This window comes from Erpetoichthys calabaricus, chromosome 4 (genome assembly GCF_900747795.2).
Source record: "Erpetoichthys calabaricus chromosome 4, fErpCal1.3, whole genome shotgun sequence".
Classification (NCBI taxonomy): domain Eukaryota; kingdom Metazoa; phylum Chordata; class Cladistia; order Polypteriformes; family Polypteridae; genus Erpetoichthys; species Erpetoichthys calabaricus.
The window spans coordinates 52,602,030-52,617,497 of record NC_041397.2 but is presented as its reverse complement, the minus strand read 5'-3'; the positions used below and the strand labels follow the sequence as shown (position 1 = coordinate 52,617,497).

The following is a 15,468-nucleotide window of genomic DNA, read 5'->3' as shown; positions in this document are numbered from 1 at the left end:
CAGCATATCTCCACCTCTCCAGGGTCTCCTCAACCAGGCTCCCTACTATCGCTACAGATCACAATGTCATCAGCAAACATCATAGTCCACAGGGACTCTTGTCTAATCTTGTCTGTCAACCTGTCCATCACCATTGCAAATAAGGGCTCAAAGCCGATCCCTGATGTAATCCCACCTCCACATTGAATGCATCCGTCACTCCTACCGCAGACCTCACCACAGTCACACTCCCCTCGTACATATCCTGTACAACTCTTACATACTTCTCTGCCACTCCCGACTTCCTCATACAATACCACAACTCCTCTCGAGGCACCCTGTCATATGCTTTCTCCAGGTCCACAAAAACGCAATGCAACACCTTCTGGCCTTCTCTATACTTCTCCATCAACATCCTCAGAGCAAACATTGCATCTGTGGTGCTCTTTCTTGGCATGAAACCATACTGCTGCTCACTAATCATCACCTCACTTCTTAACCTAGCTTCCACTACTCTTTCCCATAACTTCATGCTGTGGCTCATCAATTTCATTCTCCTGTAGTTATTGCAGTCCTGCACATGCCACTTATTCTTAAATATTGGCACCAGTAAACTTCTTCTCCACTCCTCAGGCATCCTCTCACTTTCCAAGATTCCATTAAACAATGTGGTTAAAAACTCTACTGCCATCTCTCCTAAACACCTCCATGCTTCCATAGGTATGTCATCTGGACCAAAGGCCTTTCCATTTTTCATCCTCCTCAAAGCTGTCCTTACTTCCTCCTTGCTAATCCGTTGCACTTCCCGATTCACTATCTCCACATCATCCAACCTCTTCTCTCTCTCTCGTTCTCTTCATTCATCAGCCTCTCAAATTACTCTTTCCATCTGCTCAACACACTCTCCTCGCTTGGAAGTACGTTTCCATCTTTATCCTTTATCACCCTAACCTGCTGCACATCTTTCCCAGCTCTGTCCCTCTGTCTAGCCAATCGGTACAGGTCCTTTTCTCCCTCCTTAGTGTCCAGCCTCTCATACAACTCATCATACGTCTTTTCTTTAGCCTTCGCAACCTCTCTCGTCACCTTGTGCCTTATCTCCTTGTACTCGTCTACTTTCTGCATCTCTCTGACTATCCCACTTCTTCTTTGCCATCCTCTTCCTCAGTATACTCTCTTGTATCTCCTCATTCAACCACCAGGTTTCCTTTGCCTCCTTCCTCTTTCCAGATGTCACGCCAAGCACCCTTCTTGCTGTCACCCTTACTACATCTGCTGTGGTTTCCCAGCTGTCTGGTAACTCTTCACTGCCACCCAGTGTCTGTCTCACCTCCTCCCTAAACTCAACCTTACAGTCTTCCTTTTTCAACTTCCACAATTTGATCCTTAGCTCTGCCCTCATTCTCTTCCTCTTCTTGATCTCCAACATCATCCTACAGACCACCATCCTATGCTGCTTAACTACACTTTCCTCTGCCACCACTTTGCAGTCTTCAATCTCCTTCAGATCAACTCTTCTGCATAGGATGTAATCTACCTGTGTGCATCTTCCTCCACTCTTAAATGTAACCCTATGTTCCTCTCTCTTCTTAAAATACGTATTCACCATAGCGATGTCCATCCTTTTGGCAAAATGCACTATCCTCTGACCTTCTTCATTCCTCTCCTTGACACCATACCTATGCATCACCTCCTCGTCTCCAATGTTCCCTTCACCAATATGCCCATTGAAATCCGCTCCAATCACCACTTTCTGTCCCTTGGGTACACTGTTCATCACTTCATCCAACTCACTCCAAAAATCTTCTTTCTCACCCATTGCACACTCAACATGTGGTGTATATGCACTAACAACATTCATCATCACACCTCCAATTTCCAGCTTCATAATCATTACTCTGCCTGACACTTTTTTCACCTCCAAAACACTCTTGACATACTGTTCCTTCAGAATAACTCCTACCCCATTTCTCCTCCCATCCACACCATGATAGAACAATTTGAATCCACCTCCGATCCACCTGGTCTTACTCCCCTTCCATTTAGTCTCTTGCACACACAATATATCAACCTTCCTTCTCTCCATCATATCTGCTAACTCTCTCCCCTTGCCAGTCATACTGCCAACATTCAAAGTTCCTACCCTTAGTTCCACTCTCTTTACTTTCCTCCTCGCCTCCTGCCTCCGGACATGTCTTGCCCCTCCTCTTCTCCTTTGGCCAACAGTAGCCCAATTTCCGCCAGCACCCTGTTGGCTAACAGTACTGGTGGCGGTCATTGTTAACCCGGGGCTCGACCGATCCAGTTTAGAAATTTGTATTGTTGTCTGGATATTGATTTGCCAAAATTTTACACCGGATGCCCTTCCTGACAGTACTACTACAGTTGTACAGTACAACTAATTACTAAAGATGCTTAAAGAACATTTACTTACCAACAAGTCAAAAGGCATCTCATGACACAATTTCAAGGGCACAAATCATACATTATGTAGCCCGTAGAGGGTGCCCCCGCCACCCAAACCTGACACAGACAGACGTAGGACACAAGTTCAGCACGCGCACAGACGCTTTTATTTTTTTCTTTTTCCACATGGGAAACACCTTCCTCCATTTCCCATTTGTACAGCACAGTTCCAGCAAAGCACGATTCCCTTCTTTCTTTTTCCTTCTCTTCGCCTCCACTTCTCCTAGCTAGTTTCACCCTTTTCCTCCCGACTCTGGATCCCAGAGTAGTGGCTGCAGGCTCGTTTTATAAGGCACTAGGAAGTTCTCTAGGTGCTCGTTGACCTTCTTCTGGCAGCACTTCCAGGTGTGGTGGAAGTGCTGCAACCAAGGGCTCAGCAATTGCCAAGGCGTCCCCTGGCGGTGGCCATGGGCCCCACCAGGGTTGAGCTTCCATGTTCCACACCCGTGGCCCTGCTGCAAGCCTGGGTGGCTGCCCTCTAGTGTTCACGGGAGATAATGTCCTGAATAAACTCTACCCCGGTCCACCCAGTACACAGGCATCCCAGTCGGGCAAGTGCCTGGCTATACACCACAATTACAAAGACACAGGACAAACTAAGCCTACATGGAAGGCGGAGTGGTGGCTCTGAGGCTAGGGATCTGCACTGGCAATCGGAAGGTTGCTGGTTCAAATCCTGTAAAATGCCAAAAAGGACTCTGCTCTGTTAGACCCTTGAGCAAGGCCTTTAACCTGCAATCGATAAGCTCTTTGAGTAGTGAGAAAAGCACTATATAAATGCAAAAAAATATTTATTATTATTATTATTAAGTCAGTAAGGAACAAGCCACAAATCCAAAAATTAAATATATAAAAATACACATGTCCAACTAAAACTGCACAAATCATGTGAATGCTTAAAAAACAGAAAAGAACCTTTTGCTCTGATGATTCAGTGCTGGAATTATTTTGTAACAATACCAGACAATATTTTTGACAAAAATCTGAATCTGAAGTCAATTATGAATTCAAAGTAGAACCAGACCATATACAACTCTCAGGCTGGGAAAAGTCTATAGCCAGCCCTGGAAAGCAAGTTTTGCACATAACAATAACTTCAAACATCACAAAGAAGAATCAGTTGTATACAAGGAGTGAGCAAACATTCCTCTTAATCAATAATAGCATTTTTTGCAACTGTCAATTGCTAAGTCAAAAGGTATTGTTAGTTCCTTTGGCAGAGATAAGTATTGAAGCCAGAGGTGTGGTTACTTTTTTCAGCCAAGGGAATTGAATTTGTGTTGGGTTTTGGTGAATAAATAACCATGAAGTGCAATCTTGTAGTGTTATTTTTAAGGTTAGGTCATCTTAATCTACTGATAGCAGTGCAATGAGGATCAAATTTCTTTATGTTTACAGTACTAGGGTGTTGTACCGTGTTAGCCATTATGGATGTGGTGAGAAGTTAAGCAAAATGACACCTTTTATTGGCTAACTAGAAAGATTACAATATGCAAGCTTTCGGGGCAACTCAGGCCCCTTCTTCATACAAGATGTCAACTTCTTCATGTTTATATAAATTTAAAGAGAACTATACTCCTCAGGGATATACCTACTTTCTCTATGAACACCCATGTTGTGAGAAGGTAGGTTACATTTCACAAGGACCAGCACAAGTTAACTCAAAAATAAAAACTTGCAAAAAAAATTTATTTATTTATTTATTTTTTAAAAAAACACTACCTAAGCTCACAAAATCTACATAAACTTCCCTAACATAAACCTACAGTATTATGAAAATGGCTTGCTAAGCCGTTGATAGCAACATTAGCAGTTTAATCTGAAATTACGATGTTTCAAAATATCAGTGACCAAAGGGGAACACCCTGCCTGGTTTAAAATGTCAAACAATTATATAACTTCATTCCTTCCACCAGCCCATATACTGCACCCAGTTTAATTTTAGGGTCTGGCAAGGCAGTAATCAACCATTTTTTTTTTGTTCTAATGTGTGTTAATACCGAAACAGTATTTAATTGCAAATGGATAAAGCTCTGTCTCAGCATTCTTGGAAACTGAAGCATATTTTACCCATTAAATATTAAAGCTGTCAATCGCAATAACTGATGGAAAATAAGTGCTCACATAATTTTTTCATCCCTTTTGTCCCTAATTTTTAAAACCACATGATTTCGAACACACTATGATGATAAATGCAATATGGGTATCATCTGATTTGGAAATGTCATTTGCAAAGGCAAGAAGCAATATATTCTTTAATATTTTTACTTACTTTTCTATATTTGACTTGTCTGTTCCAGGTAAATAACACACATAAAACTCTAACAATGAAAAGACAAAGCCTGCTTTTTTCCTTTTACTTACCCTCCCAGTCTCTCTCACAAACAGCTCACGGTCTATAAAACTAAACATTCCAGTCTCAGTATGCTTAAAAGGAGATATTTGTAAATATATAGATATTGTAAAAAGGCGCTATATATGCAACTAACCCAACACAGATTGGACACTGAGGGATACGTATAAAATAAATAAACTATTTATTTTCTTTACCTGTGGGGCACACCTTCCCCGTAATCCCCACAGGCACAACACAGTCCTAAGCACAACACACCAATACAGAAGCGCTCTTTCTCTGCACCACCACTCCTCCCAGGCAACCTTGTCCTCCTCCACCCGACTCTGGCCACTGAGTGGTGGTTGCTGTCTCCTTTTATTGGGCATCCGAATGTGCTCCAGGTGATTGATTGCCGACATCTGGCTGCACTTCCGGGTGTGGCAAAACCAGTGCCCAGAAGGGTCCAACAGCTCCTGCTGCAGCACCCCCTGGCGACGCCTGTGGAAACCAACAGGGCTGCACAACACTCCAACCCCCATGAAGCCCTGGGGGAGTCCGTGGCACCGCTGCAACCCAGGGACGCTGCCATCTAGCGTCCAGGGGGAGATATTGTGTTTCCCATGCTTGCTCCCCTGGAACATATGCTGCATGGGCCCCGGCCACCCATCACAATACAGGGTGGTCCAGATCTAACTATGCAATTATTGCATTGCATTAAAAGTTGCATAGTTAGATCTGGACCACCCTATATATAGATATATACACTTCTCAAAAAATTAAAGCAACACTTTTTAATCAGAGTGTAGCATCATGTCAATGAAACTTCTGGAATATTGATCTGGTCAGTTAAGTATCAGAGGAGATTGTTAATCAGTTTTAGCTTTGGTGTTAATTAAATTAACAACAGGTGCACTAGAGGGGCAACAATGAGACGACCCCCAAAACAGGAATGGTTTAACAGGTGGAGCCCACTGACATTTTTCCCTCCTCATCTTTTATGACTGTTTTTTCACTAGTTTTGCATTTGGCTACAGTCAGTGTCACTACTGGTAGCATGAGGTGATACCTGGACCCTACCAAGGTTGCATAAGTAGTCCAACATCTCCAGGATGGCACATCAATACGTACCATTGCCTGAAGGTTTGCTGCGTCTCCCAGCACAGTCTCAGGGGCATGGAGGATATTCCAGGAGACAGGCAGTTACTCTAGGAGTTCTGGACAGGGCTGTAGAAGGTCCTTAACCCATCAATAGGACCAGTATTTCCTCCTTTGGGCAAGGAGCAACAGGATGAGCACTGCCAGAGCCCTACAAAATGACCTCCAGCAGCTCACTGGTGTGAATATCTCTGACCAAACAATCAGAAACGGACTTTATGAGGGTGGCCCGAGGTCCTTTAGTGGGCCCTATGCTCACTGCCCGGCATTTGCCATTGAATTCCAGAATTGACAGGTCCACCACTGATGCCCCATGCTTTTCACAGATGAGAGCAGGTTCACCCTTAGCACATGTGACAGATGTGAAAGGGTCTGGAGAAAGCCGAGGAGAATGTTATGCTGCCTGTAACATCTTTCAGCATGACTGGTTTGGTGGTGGGTCAGTGATGGTCTGGGGAGGCATATCCATGAAGGGACGCACAGACCTCTACAGGCTAGACAACAGCACCTTGACTGCCATTAGGTATCGGGATGAAATCCTTGGACCTATTATCAGTCCTTATGCTGGTGCAGTGAGTCCTGGGTTCGCCCTGGTGCACGACAATGCCCGGCCTCATGTGGCGAGAGTATATAGGCAGTTCTTGGAGGATGAAGGAATTGATACCATTGATTGGCCCCCATGCTCGCCTAACCTAAATCCAATAGAACACCTCTGGGATATTATATTTCAGTCCATCCAACGCTGCCAGGTTGCACCTCAGACTGTCCAGGAGCTCAGTGATGCCCTTGTCCAGATCTGGGAGGAGATCCCCCAGGACACCATCTGTCGCCTCATTAGGAGCATGCCCCCCAACCCCAACATTGTCAGACTTGCATACAAGCTTGTGGGGGCCATACAAACTACTGAGTACAATTATGAGTTGCTGCAATTAAATTTTGGCAAAATGGACAAGCCTGCTACATCATTTTTTCACCATGAGTTTCGGGGTGTCTTTGATTTCAGCCCTCTGTAGGTTGATGATTTTCATTTCCATCAAACGATATGGCATCCTTTCGTTCTAACACATTACCCAGCCCTTATCAGTACAAATATCCAGCATGATTTCTTTTCCCATTGGGATGTGATTCAAACTGTTCCTTTAATTTTTTTCAGCAGTATATATTAAATAAATAAATAATCTGCTGCCACTATAGGACTGCCTATTGAAGACCAAAGAACAGAATGAAGTAGAAGGCCAATGGTGGTCTCAGCTCTTTCTATATTGTTTAACACTCTTGTGTTTACTGCTGCTGCTCTCACCTTGCATTGCACAGTTCTCATCTTTCAGGCCTGTTTTCTTTGAGACATTTAGGGACAAAAAAGCCACACCATAGCCCAAATACCAAAAGTACATGTGGCTCACTTGTACAACTCTGTCTTTGTCAAGCTTTTGTGAAACACAGTCGAGGGATTCAAAGCCCAGTTGATGTAAGTGACTTTGCCATGCAATGCACATAGCTTTTCTACCTCATTTCACTTGCCACTTCTTATTAGGAAATAAAAACAAAAGGAGGGGAAAGCGGTTGGAAACACAGTCTTTTCCTCAAGACAAGTACAGAACACTAACGTTATATAATTCAAAACTGCCCCACTAATATCAAAGACATAGAAAGGATCTCTGAAATCAGGATTATATAAAATAAAGTCTGAAAAGCAATCAGATGATTCACTAGGGAAAAGTTTTCAGCAGGCACAGACTTTCACATATGAGAATCTACATATGATCCCCCAGGTATTATCCAACAATGGAATCACCTATTCAAAGCCAGTTATTTCAAGAGAAAACTCCATCTGTACACATTCCTTTGTAAGGTTGTTTTCTGTAGCTTGAGACATTAAAAAAAATTCAAAAACATAAAAAGCAAAAGCTATGCAATTTAAAATTTTAAAAATAAATAACTAAAAGGAATAGTATTCCAAGAGTGAAAATGTACTGATGGATACAGGATAATAATTTTCTATACTAGTGGTGGCGGAGTGGTGGCTCTGAGGCTAGAGATCTGCACTGACAATTGGAAGGTTGCCGGTTCGAATCCCATAAATGCCAAAAAGGGACTCTGCTCTGTTGGGCCCTTCAGCAAGGCCCTTAACCTGCAATTGCTGAGCGCTTTGAGTAGTGAGAAAAGCGCTATATAAATGCAAATAATTATTATTATTAATTATACTATCAGAATAAGAAACATATCCCTACTCAAGGACCTTTCAAAACACATCTGACGTTAAACAACTGCACTGTTCAAAGTCACTCCTGAATGAGTATCACCAACAAAGAGCAAGTAAGAAAATGTGCCTTTTGCTTGTAGTAAGTGCTGAAAAATGACTGAAAAATCTATCCATTATCTAAACTCATTCATTTTTAATCCCGTCTAATCCAATTTTGGGTCACAAGTGACCCAAGCCTACCCTGGCAGCATCAAGCACAATGTAAGAACCCACTCTTATTAGGGTACAGGTTGAATGCAAGGTTCCCTCATGTACACACTCACCTGGGGCCAATTTAGTTTCTGTAATAACTTAGACAAATTTTAAAGTATTTGCACAGCCTATACCAGCAGCATCAGTCACAGGCATTAAACCAAACTCAAACTGGTCGGTAGCTCACTACAGGACATAATTATGCATATACCAACACACTGTAGACCAATTTCAAGTCACTTGTTAACCTAGGATATTCTTAGGATATGAAGTAAAAATAATCAGTGTTCGAAAAATAAACACAAAACACAAAGTATTTGAAGGCAGGGTTCAAAGCTGTGAGGCTGCTGAAATAGCCACCTATTATATAAAGTTAATTACAGTAGATGAAAAAATTATATCCTTGCAGCTAGTTGAAAAAAGTCCATCCAACCATTTTAAAAAAGGTGCTTTATATTAAACGCTGATTTTACATTTTCCACTTTATCAAACATATGTTTGTTAATACAAGAAAAAGCTTTGGATATCAAAGCAACTATTTTCAGTATCCCCACAGGACTTGACCAATTAAAATCTTTTAATAATGGGCTTATTATAATGTTTTACCAAATACTGCAAATAATAACTACTAAATCAAAAAACATGCAATGAACTAAAAATATAATTTGTTTTAATAAAGTGGTTTAAACAAACATACACATAAATTTAACGGCACAGTTACGGATTGTGTTTTTGATTTGTTGACAAACTATTCCAGATTTTAAAAGAGCTGCTTAATATAGAACAAAACCTCCTGCATTAAATCAACTGTTGAAGTGTTAAAGTAACCCTTTACAGTGTATATACGGTTTCATAACCCTTAAAGTGTTAAACTAACACTGGTACTTTGCGGTCTACAATTTCAGATTACTTCAAGCTGGAACCCATTGCAGCAGCTTTGCACACAGAGCAAAAGGCAACATTAGACACAGGGCCAATCCATTCCAAGGCACACCTACCCACACGACCACTTGCACAAATCTGGGCAAACTAGGTATCATTGGCCTCTCAGAAAACATTACAGTGAAGTGAAAATAAACAAAAGAAAACATTATAAAATATCTCTTGATACTCGTTGGAACTAAATTATCCAAAATTGTAATGTATGTACTCACATTTATATAAGGTTCATAGTCTGAAAACTCTCAACAATTCCACAAGATTATAAAACTTAGCCATTGCAAATTGTGTCTTCTAGACGCATCATGCATTACTTTTATCAATACTGTATACTGTATGTGTGCAAAATGTGATGTGTTTTAAACACATATACATACTTAAATAAAATGGTATAACATGGTTGAGGTTTTTTTAATCATAAATCTACCATGCAGGTTTGCTTTCTGACTTGTTCCCTAGTACTAGGGTGTTGTACCGTGTTAGCCATTATGAATGTAGAGAAAAGTCAAGCAAAATGACACCTTTTATTGGCTAACTAAAAAGATTTCAATATGCAAGCTGTAAGTCTGAGTTGCCTCGAAAGCTTGCATATTGTAATCTTTTTAGTTAGCCAATAAAAGGTGTCATTTTGCTTGACTTGTTCCCTGTAATGGAAATTTTTGGTCTATAAGATAGATGGACAGAAAGATTGTTTTCTAATCCTGTGTTAACGTGCCCTTTGATCACACGATGATTTTAACACAAGCAAGAACACAAAGAATTCGGCCATACATCAGAAAGCATCTTACAACGTATCTTCTAGTCCCCTTTCACAACACCGGTATAATTACAAAGCCCTTTCTTTCAGACTGTCAATTACGTCATTCCGTTCAATACTGCTCATTAAAAAATCGATCTATCCATTTCTGTTTGTGTATTTAAAATAAACATGGAAATCGTGTACCGAATTTTAACAAACATGCAAACGTTGCAAGCTTGTCATAAAACCATTTTCCCCTCCCAAGAATTAAAAATCTAATCTTGTTTTTAATTCCCTTGACGATTAAATTAAGAGGCGTTCCAGGTTTATTCTAAATCCATCTTTACACTAAAAAGTATATGAAAAATAAAGTACGCGATAATGCACCATGCATTAACTCTTTGCCGTAACATATATCAAACAACGTATTTCTTTCGTGATTATTTTCTCTGGCATTCAAGTAATGCACAACACTTTTTCGCTCAGGATTTTAAAGGTACAACCCAGAACTAGACGGACTGGCATTTTAAACCACTGGGTAGAACGAAGCGAAAGGTAGCAAGTGCTCGGCTGTTCTCTCCTCCCGGATGTCCTTCGCAGGAGTCTCTCGGGAGCCGAGCGTCCGACGTGGGGGGCCCGGCTGCTGCACCCCTGGCGCACCTGAGACTTCACCCCAACCGTCTTTTCACAGGTTGCGCAGGCATTTTCCCCAGTCAAAGACTGGTATTTGTAATGTTGTAGTTTTGTATGTAGCCCGCCCACTTTTTTCCGACGGCATTTACTCCCTGCTCGGACAGCTTTGCTTTACCTGTTTTGGCTTTTGCAGGCGCATCCGAAACGCATTCCGCCATCTTCCTGCGTCTCTCCTCTACGGTTCACGAGCGCGATGCTTCCTCGAACTTGCAGCCCGATGTTCTAAAAGGCAGGCTTCGCCTAAATGAACATCGCTTTCGCGTCTCCGGGAAAACTGCGTCTCTTGCTGCAGCGACCAGCTGCGCTGCCGCTGGCCAATAAATGAAGATGCAGCGGCGCAAATCCGCCGAACCCACAGAGCGAGCGCCTGGCCCGCCCGCTTTGCTCTCTCAAACTCGGACCATGCGCATCGGTGCGCCAGTCCTTTAGATCTTCTCTTGTGACTGAAGTGTTGGATTATTCGTCGGATAAACCTCCGGCAGCCTGAATTCCAACAGAAAGTGCAAAATACTGCGTGTTGTGTGCGACAACCTCACGCAGAGGGCGATGCGCGGGTAAAGGAAAACGTGGGCAGAGGTCGTTCAAAGTTGGCTGCTTAAGGGCTGTCCGGGCGACGACACCACGGTGGGGGCAGGATGGGGAAAAGGCAACATGAGAATTACTGGAACGTTGGATACATTTATTACTCCATTATCGGCTGCTGCTCACTGTCAGCAGGTGTTCCAAACCTCCTCGTGTAATTTATGGGCATGTATTGCCGAATGCTCATTTGCGATATAAAGTTTGAAGTGGACAAACAAAAGGAGTTAAGGTAAAGCGAATTTTTCTGCCTAGGATAATCGGCTATGAAACATTTTGTAGACGGCATACCCTGCCAATGTAATGTTCAGTTTATTTATTTTTAGCAGACTAAAGGGGCAATGCTTTGATTTGCTGAAGGCAGCGGTGAAAACTAAGAGCCTGGAGACACAATATGCACAGAAAACCTTCAACTGGTGGTCCAGCTTCACTGAATGCAAACCATCATCACCCCACTCCACGTGCTGCTGTGCTCTCAATCTTAAGACAAAAGGCCAAAGACTACCTACTGTACCTAACTGGTTGAGGTCCTCATTATGCACCAGTGACAACTTTAGAAAGCAGGTACTCTTATCTTTTCAGGTGTTCTAAAGTGGTGTTTTATATTTTGCCCCTTTTCTGTGACAAGCCTTGATAACATGCCTGTATCTGTCCAAGGGTGGGCTTACTGATTTGGGGGCCTGAAGCAAAACACTGTTATGGGGCCCCCCACAACACACATTCTTCCCCATAAAAGCTGGGACATAATAAAAGAAAATATTTTAAAACATCAATTGTTATAATCAATAGGAGAACAGCCATATGTCAAAACACTATGTTTCAGCAGAAATACAAAGAGAAAGCAAACTGTGGATTAGAAAACTACGTAAATGTGTGTGTGTGTGTGTGTGAGAGAAAGAGAGAGAGACGAAAGAGCAGACAAAAACTTGACTCTACATGCTTAGGCTGCTGCAGACATCTCCACTGAACTGATTACTACTCCTACTCTCATAAAAGTTTACCACACTGTCATTTTTCTCTCTGCACACCATCCATGATCAACTTATCCTTTCTCCATTTTTCATTTTTATATTATAGCTACCAGTTTACTAAAACTAAATATCGCTATCTACAGGATAAACATTATTTTTCACCTGAATTGGCCCCCTCCTCACCAGTGAACTGCAGTCCTTGTTCTCTTTTGGCAGGAGAGTGGGGCTGTCATTCATCGTGGCAGTGCTGCTGTGTCGGAGGGGAAGAGGCTCACCTTTATTTTCATCTGTTTTTTGACTGTTGCTACAGAGAGTGGTACCGGTAATCTGAGTGCCAGCATTTTCATGTTTGTCTGCGTCTGAGACTGTTGAAGGGGTGGCTGTTAAGGCTGTACATCCATCCATCCATCCATTTTCCAACCCGCTGAATCCGAACACAGGGTCACGGGGGTCTGCTGGAGCCAATCCCAGCCAACACAGGGCACAAGGCAGGGAACCAATCCCGGGCAGGGTGCCAACCCACCGCAGGACACACACAAACACACCCACACACCAAGCACACACTAGGGCCAATTTAGAATCACCAATCCACCTCACCTGCATGTCTTTGGACTGTGGGAGGAAACCGGAGCGCCCGGAGGAAACCCACGCAGACACGGGGAGAACATGCAAAAGGCTGTACATAGGCAAAGATAAAGAGGAGACGTGCAGGAGGAACAAAGACTGTTGCCAGTCCTTGACGTGTAAATGTAGTTAGTACATATTAAAATCAAGCTCACATTTTTTTTTTCCATCAATTTCCAAACCATCCATCCATTAATTTCCTAAACCCATCATCATGGGGAAGCTGGAGCAAGAATAAGGGCACAAGGCAGGAAAAATCCCTGGACAGGGTACCAGTGCATCGCTGGGTAAGCACACATATACACACACACACATCAAGAGCCGAATTGTTGTAAGGCAGTAGTGTGAATTTCCCCTTGGGATTAATAAAGTATCTATCTACTACCACTGTACCACAATGCCACCCCTCCATTTTTAAACCCACTTGATCTGGCTCAAGGCTGTGGAGATCAGGTGCCTATCTCTGTAGCATTGACCACAAAGCAGGAAGGGTTTCAGTCCATTTCAGGGCACATTATTTCATAAATCCACACTCGGTCAGTTCAGATTTTTGAATATCACAAAAGCTTATTTTATTTAGTAAATCACACAGCCATCTGTTAACTGAAACCTTCCTTCCTCTGATTTACTTTACTTTATACAGAAGGAGGATTACAGTGCTGGAAATGTTTTGTCCAAGCAGCATTAGGTGCAAGTAGTTTATATATATGCTTGGAATGCACAACTCTGCTGAACCCACTTTATCCAATTTTGGGATGGCAAGGAGCATGGGCCTAGTAAATTAAACAGATACATCAAATAACTTTCTGTGCATTATGAGATGACACATCATTCTTTTTACTGAAAATGCTCCATCTTCATGGTATTTACTATATTATTGAAGCTGTTTCACCATCCATTTTTTGAACCTGCTTTCTTCCATTCTACTAGACCCAGAACCTAATCCAGTAGCACTGGGCCAAGACAGAACCAGCCCTAAATGTGACACCAGTCTATCATAGAACACACTCACATATAGTCAGAATCTCTTAAACCAATTTCATGTATGTCTCCCTTTCAGTGTAAATGTTTCTTTTAGGACCCACAGTTTGATTATGAGGAGAACATGCACGTTTACATACGTTGGGCATTCCTCTCAAGAAATTAACTAAGCACTCTGGTGCCTCACATGTAACAGCTCAGTTTCATCCATGCATTTAAGTATTCAAGTAATAAACCCATCCATCCATTGCAGATCCCTTATTATCTAGATCAGTGTCACAGTGGAATTAAAGTGTATTCTAGCAGTATTTAAGAACAGTACAGTAACCTATCCTGAATAGGACTCCAGTATATCCCATATCACACCCATACACACCTGCAAGGCTAGTTTCTTACGGAAAACAAAATTAACTTTTCAAGAGATAGCAAAATGAATTTTAGACATCTTAAAACACAGTTCAGCTAAACTTTTCAGATGTCTGAATCATATTTCAAGATATTTCCAAATAAATTCCTGTATTTTAAAATGTCTGCAATGCATTTTGAGATATTAAAAGTCCTTTCAAGATGTCTTTGTAAAATGCATTTTAGATATCTTGAAATACATGTTGTTAGAGATTAAAGTTTAACATTTCTTAAAATAAATTTAAAACTCTCTGAAGTTCATTTTGAACTATCTTAATATGTCTTGGCATAAATTAGTGTCTCCACTGGCCTAGCGTGCATGTTTTTGTGATGTAGATGAAAAACCGAATTCCCCCTAGAAACATCAATGTTGACAATATGAAAACTCCACACAGAATGTGTCCAGGACATGATTTGAACTCAACACCGTGGAACTATAAAACAAGGGTGCAAAGCACTGTATATTAATTAAACCACTTATTCCAATTTTAGGGTCATAAGGAGAAAGAGCCAGTTTTTACAGCACTGAACAAGACAGGAACCAACTTAAGATGAGGCCAGTCTACAATATGACATATTCTCTCACAATAAAATAATTTAAATCTCAGCAATTAGCTAAATTTATATGTTGGGATGATACCAATAAAAAGAGGAGTAGAACTGGAGGACATCTGAGAAAGTAATAGGCACCAGACAGAAAAAGACATCTTATTCATAAAGGCTTGTCGAAGCTTTGATTAATGCAATTTCAGCGTCTGTGGTAATTAAATTAAAATTTTGAAAGTTGTTAACCAAGTAAATGGTTATTCAAGTGTCTTCCAGTTTTATGTACGTTTTTATTTTCGGTAATGATACTCATGAGTTTAAGGCTGCATTGAAGACTGTGGAAATGCTTATTGCTTTGGAAGAAGCACTTAGGAGTCCAAAGTGCTTCAGTCACCAAGTAGCTGAAGGATTAAGTGTTCCCAAGGCATCTCCAGGAGACCCTGAAAAATCATTAAACTAGGAATAGTCACACTGTTGAACAAAATTCGATTCTATAGGTAAGGAGCAAGAAGCATAATCATTTACCAAAGCAGAAGAGAAGGAATGCTGTAATTAAGGTGAACAGATGTTTTATAGAGAAACAGTCATTCTTGTACAGTAG

At 41.6% G+C, this 15,468-nt stretch overlaps 1 protein-coding gene across 7 annotated transcripts in view; it reads right to left on the bottom strand.

Moving 5' to 3' along the window:
- Nucleotides 1-11,083, bottom strand: part of LOC114650028 (MAP7 domain-containing protein 2-like) — a 203,859-nt gene extending 192,776 nt beyond the window's left edge. The window contains exon 1 of one of the 7 annotated variants that reach the window (XM_051926910.1): nt 10,877-11,083. In XM_051926910.1, the coding sequence (XP_051782870.1) occupies nt 10,877-10,919 (43 nt within the window). In that variant the 5' untranslated portion in view covers nt 10,920-11,083. The remainder of the gene's footprint in view (nt 1-10,876) is intronic. The other 6 variants (XM_051926906.1, XM_051926905.1, XM_051926904.1 and 3 more) reach the window with 6 other exon arrangements.
- Nucleotides 11,084-15,468: the final 4,385 nt, after the last annotated feature.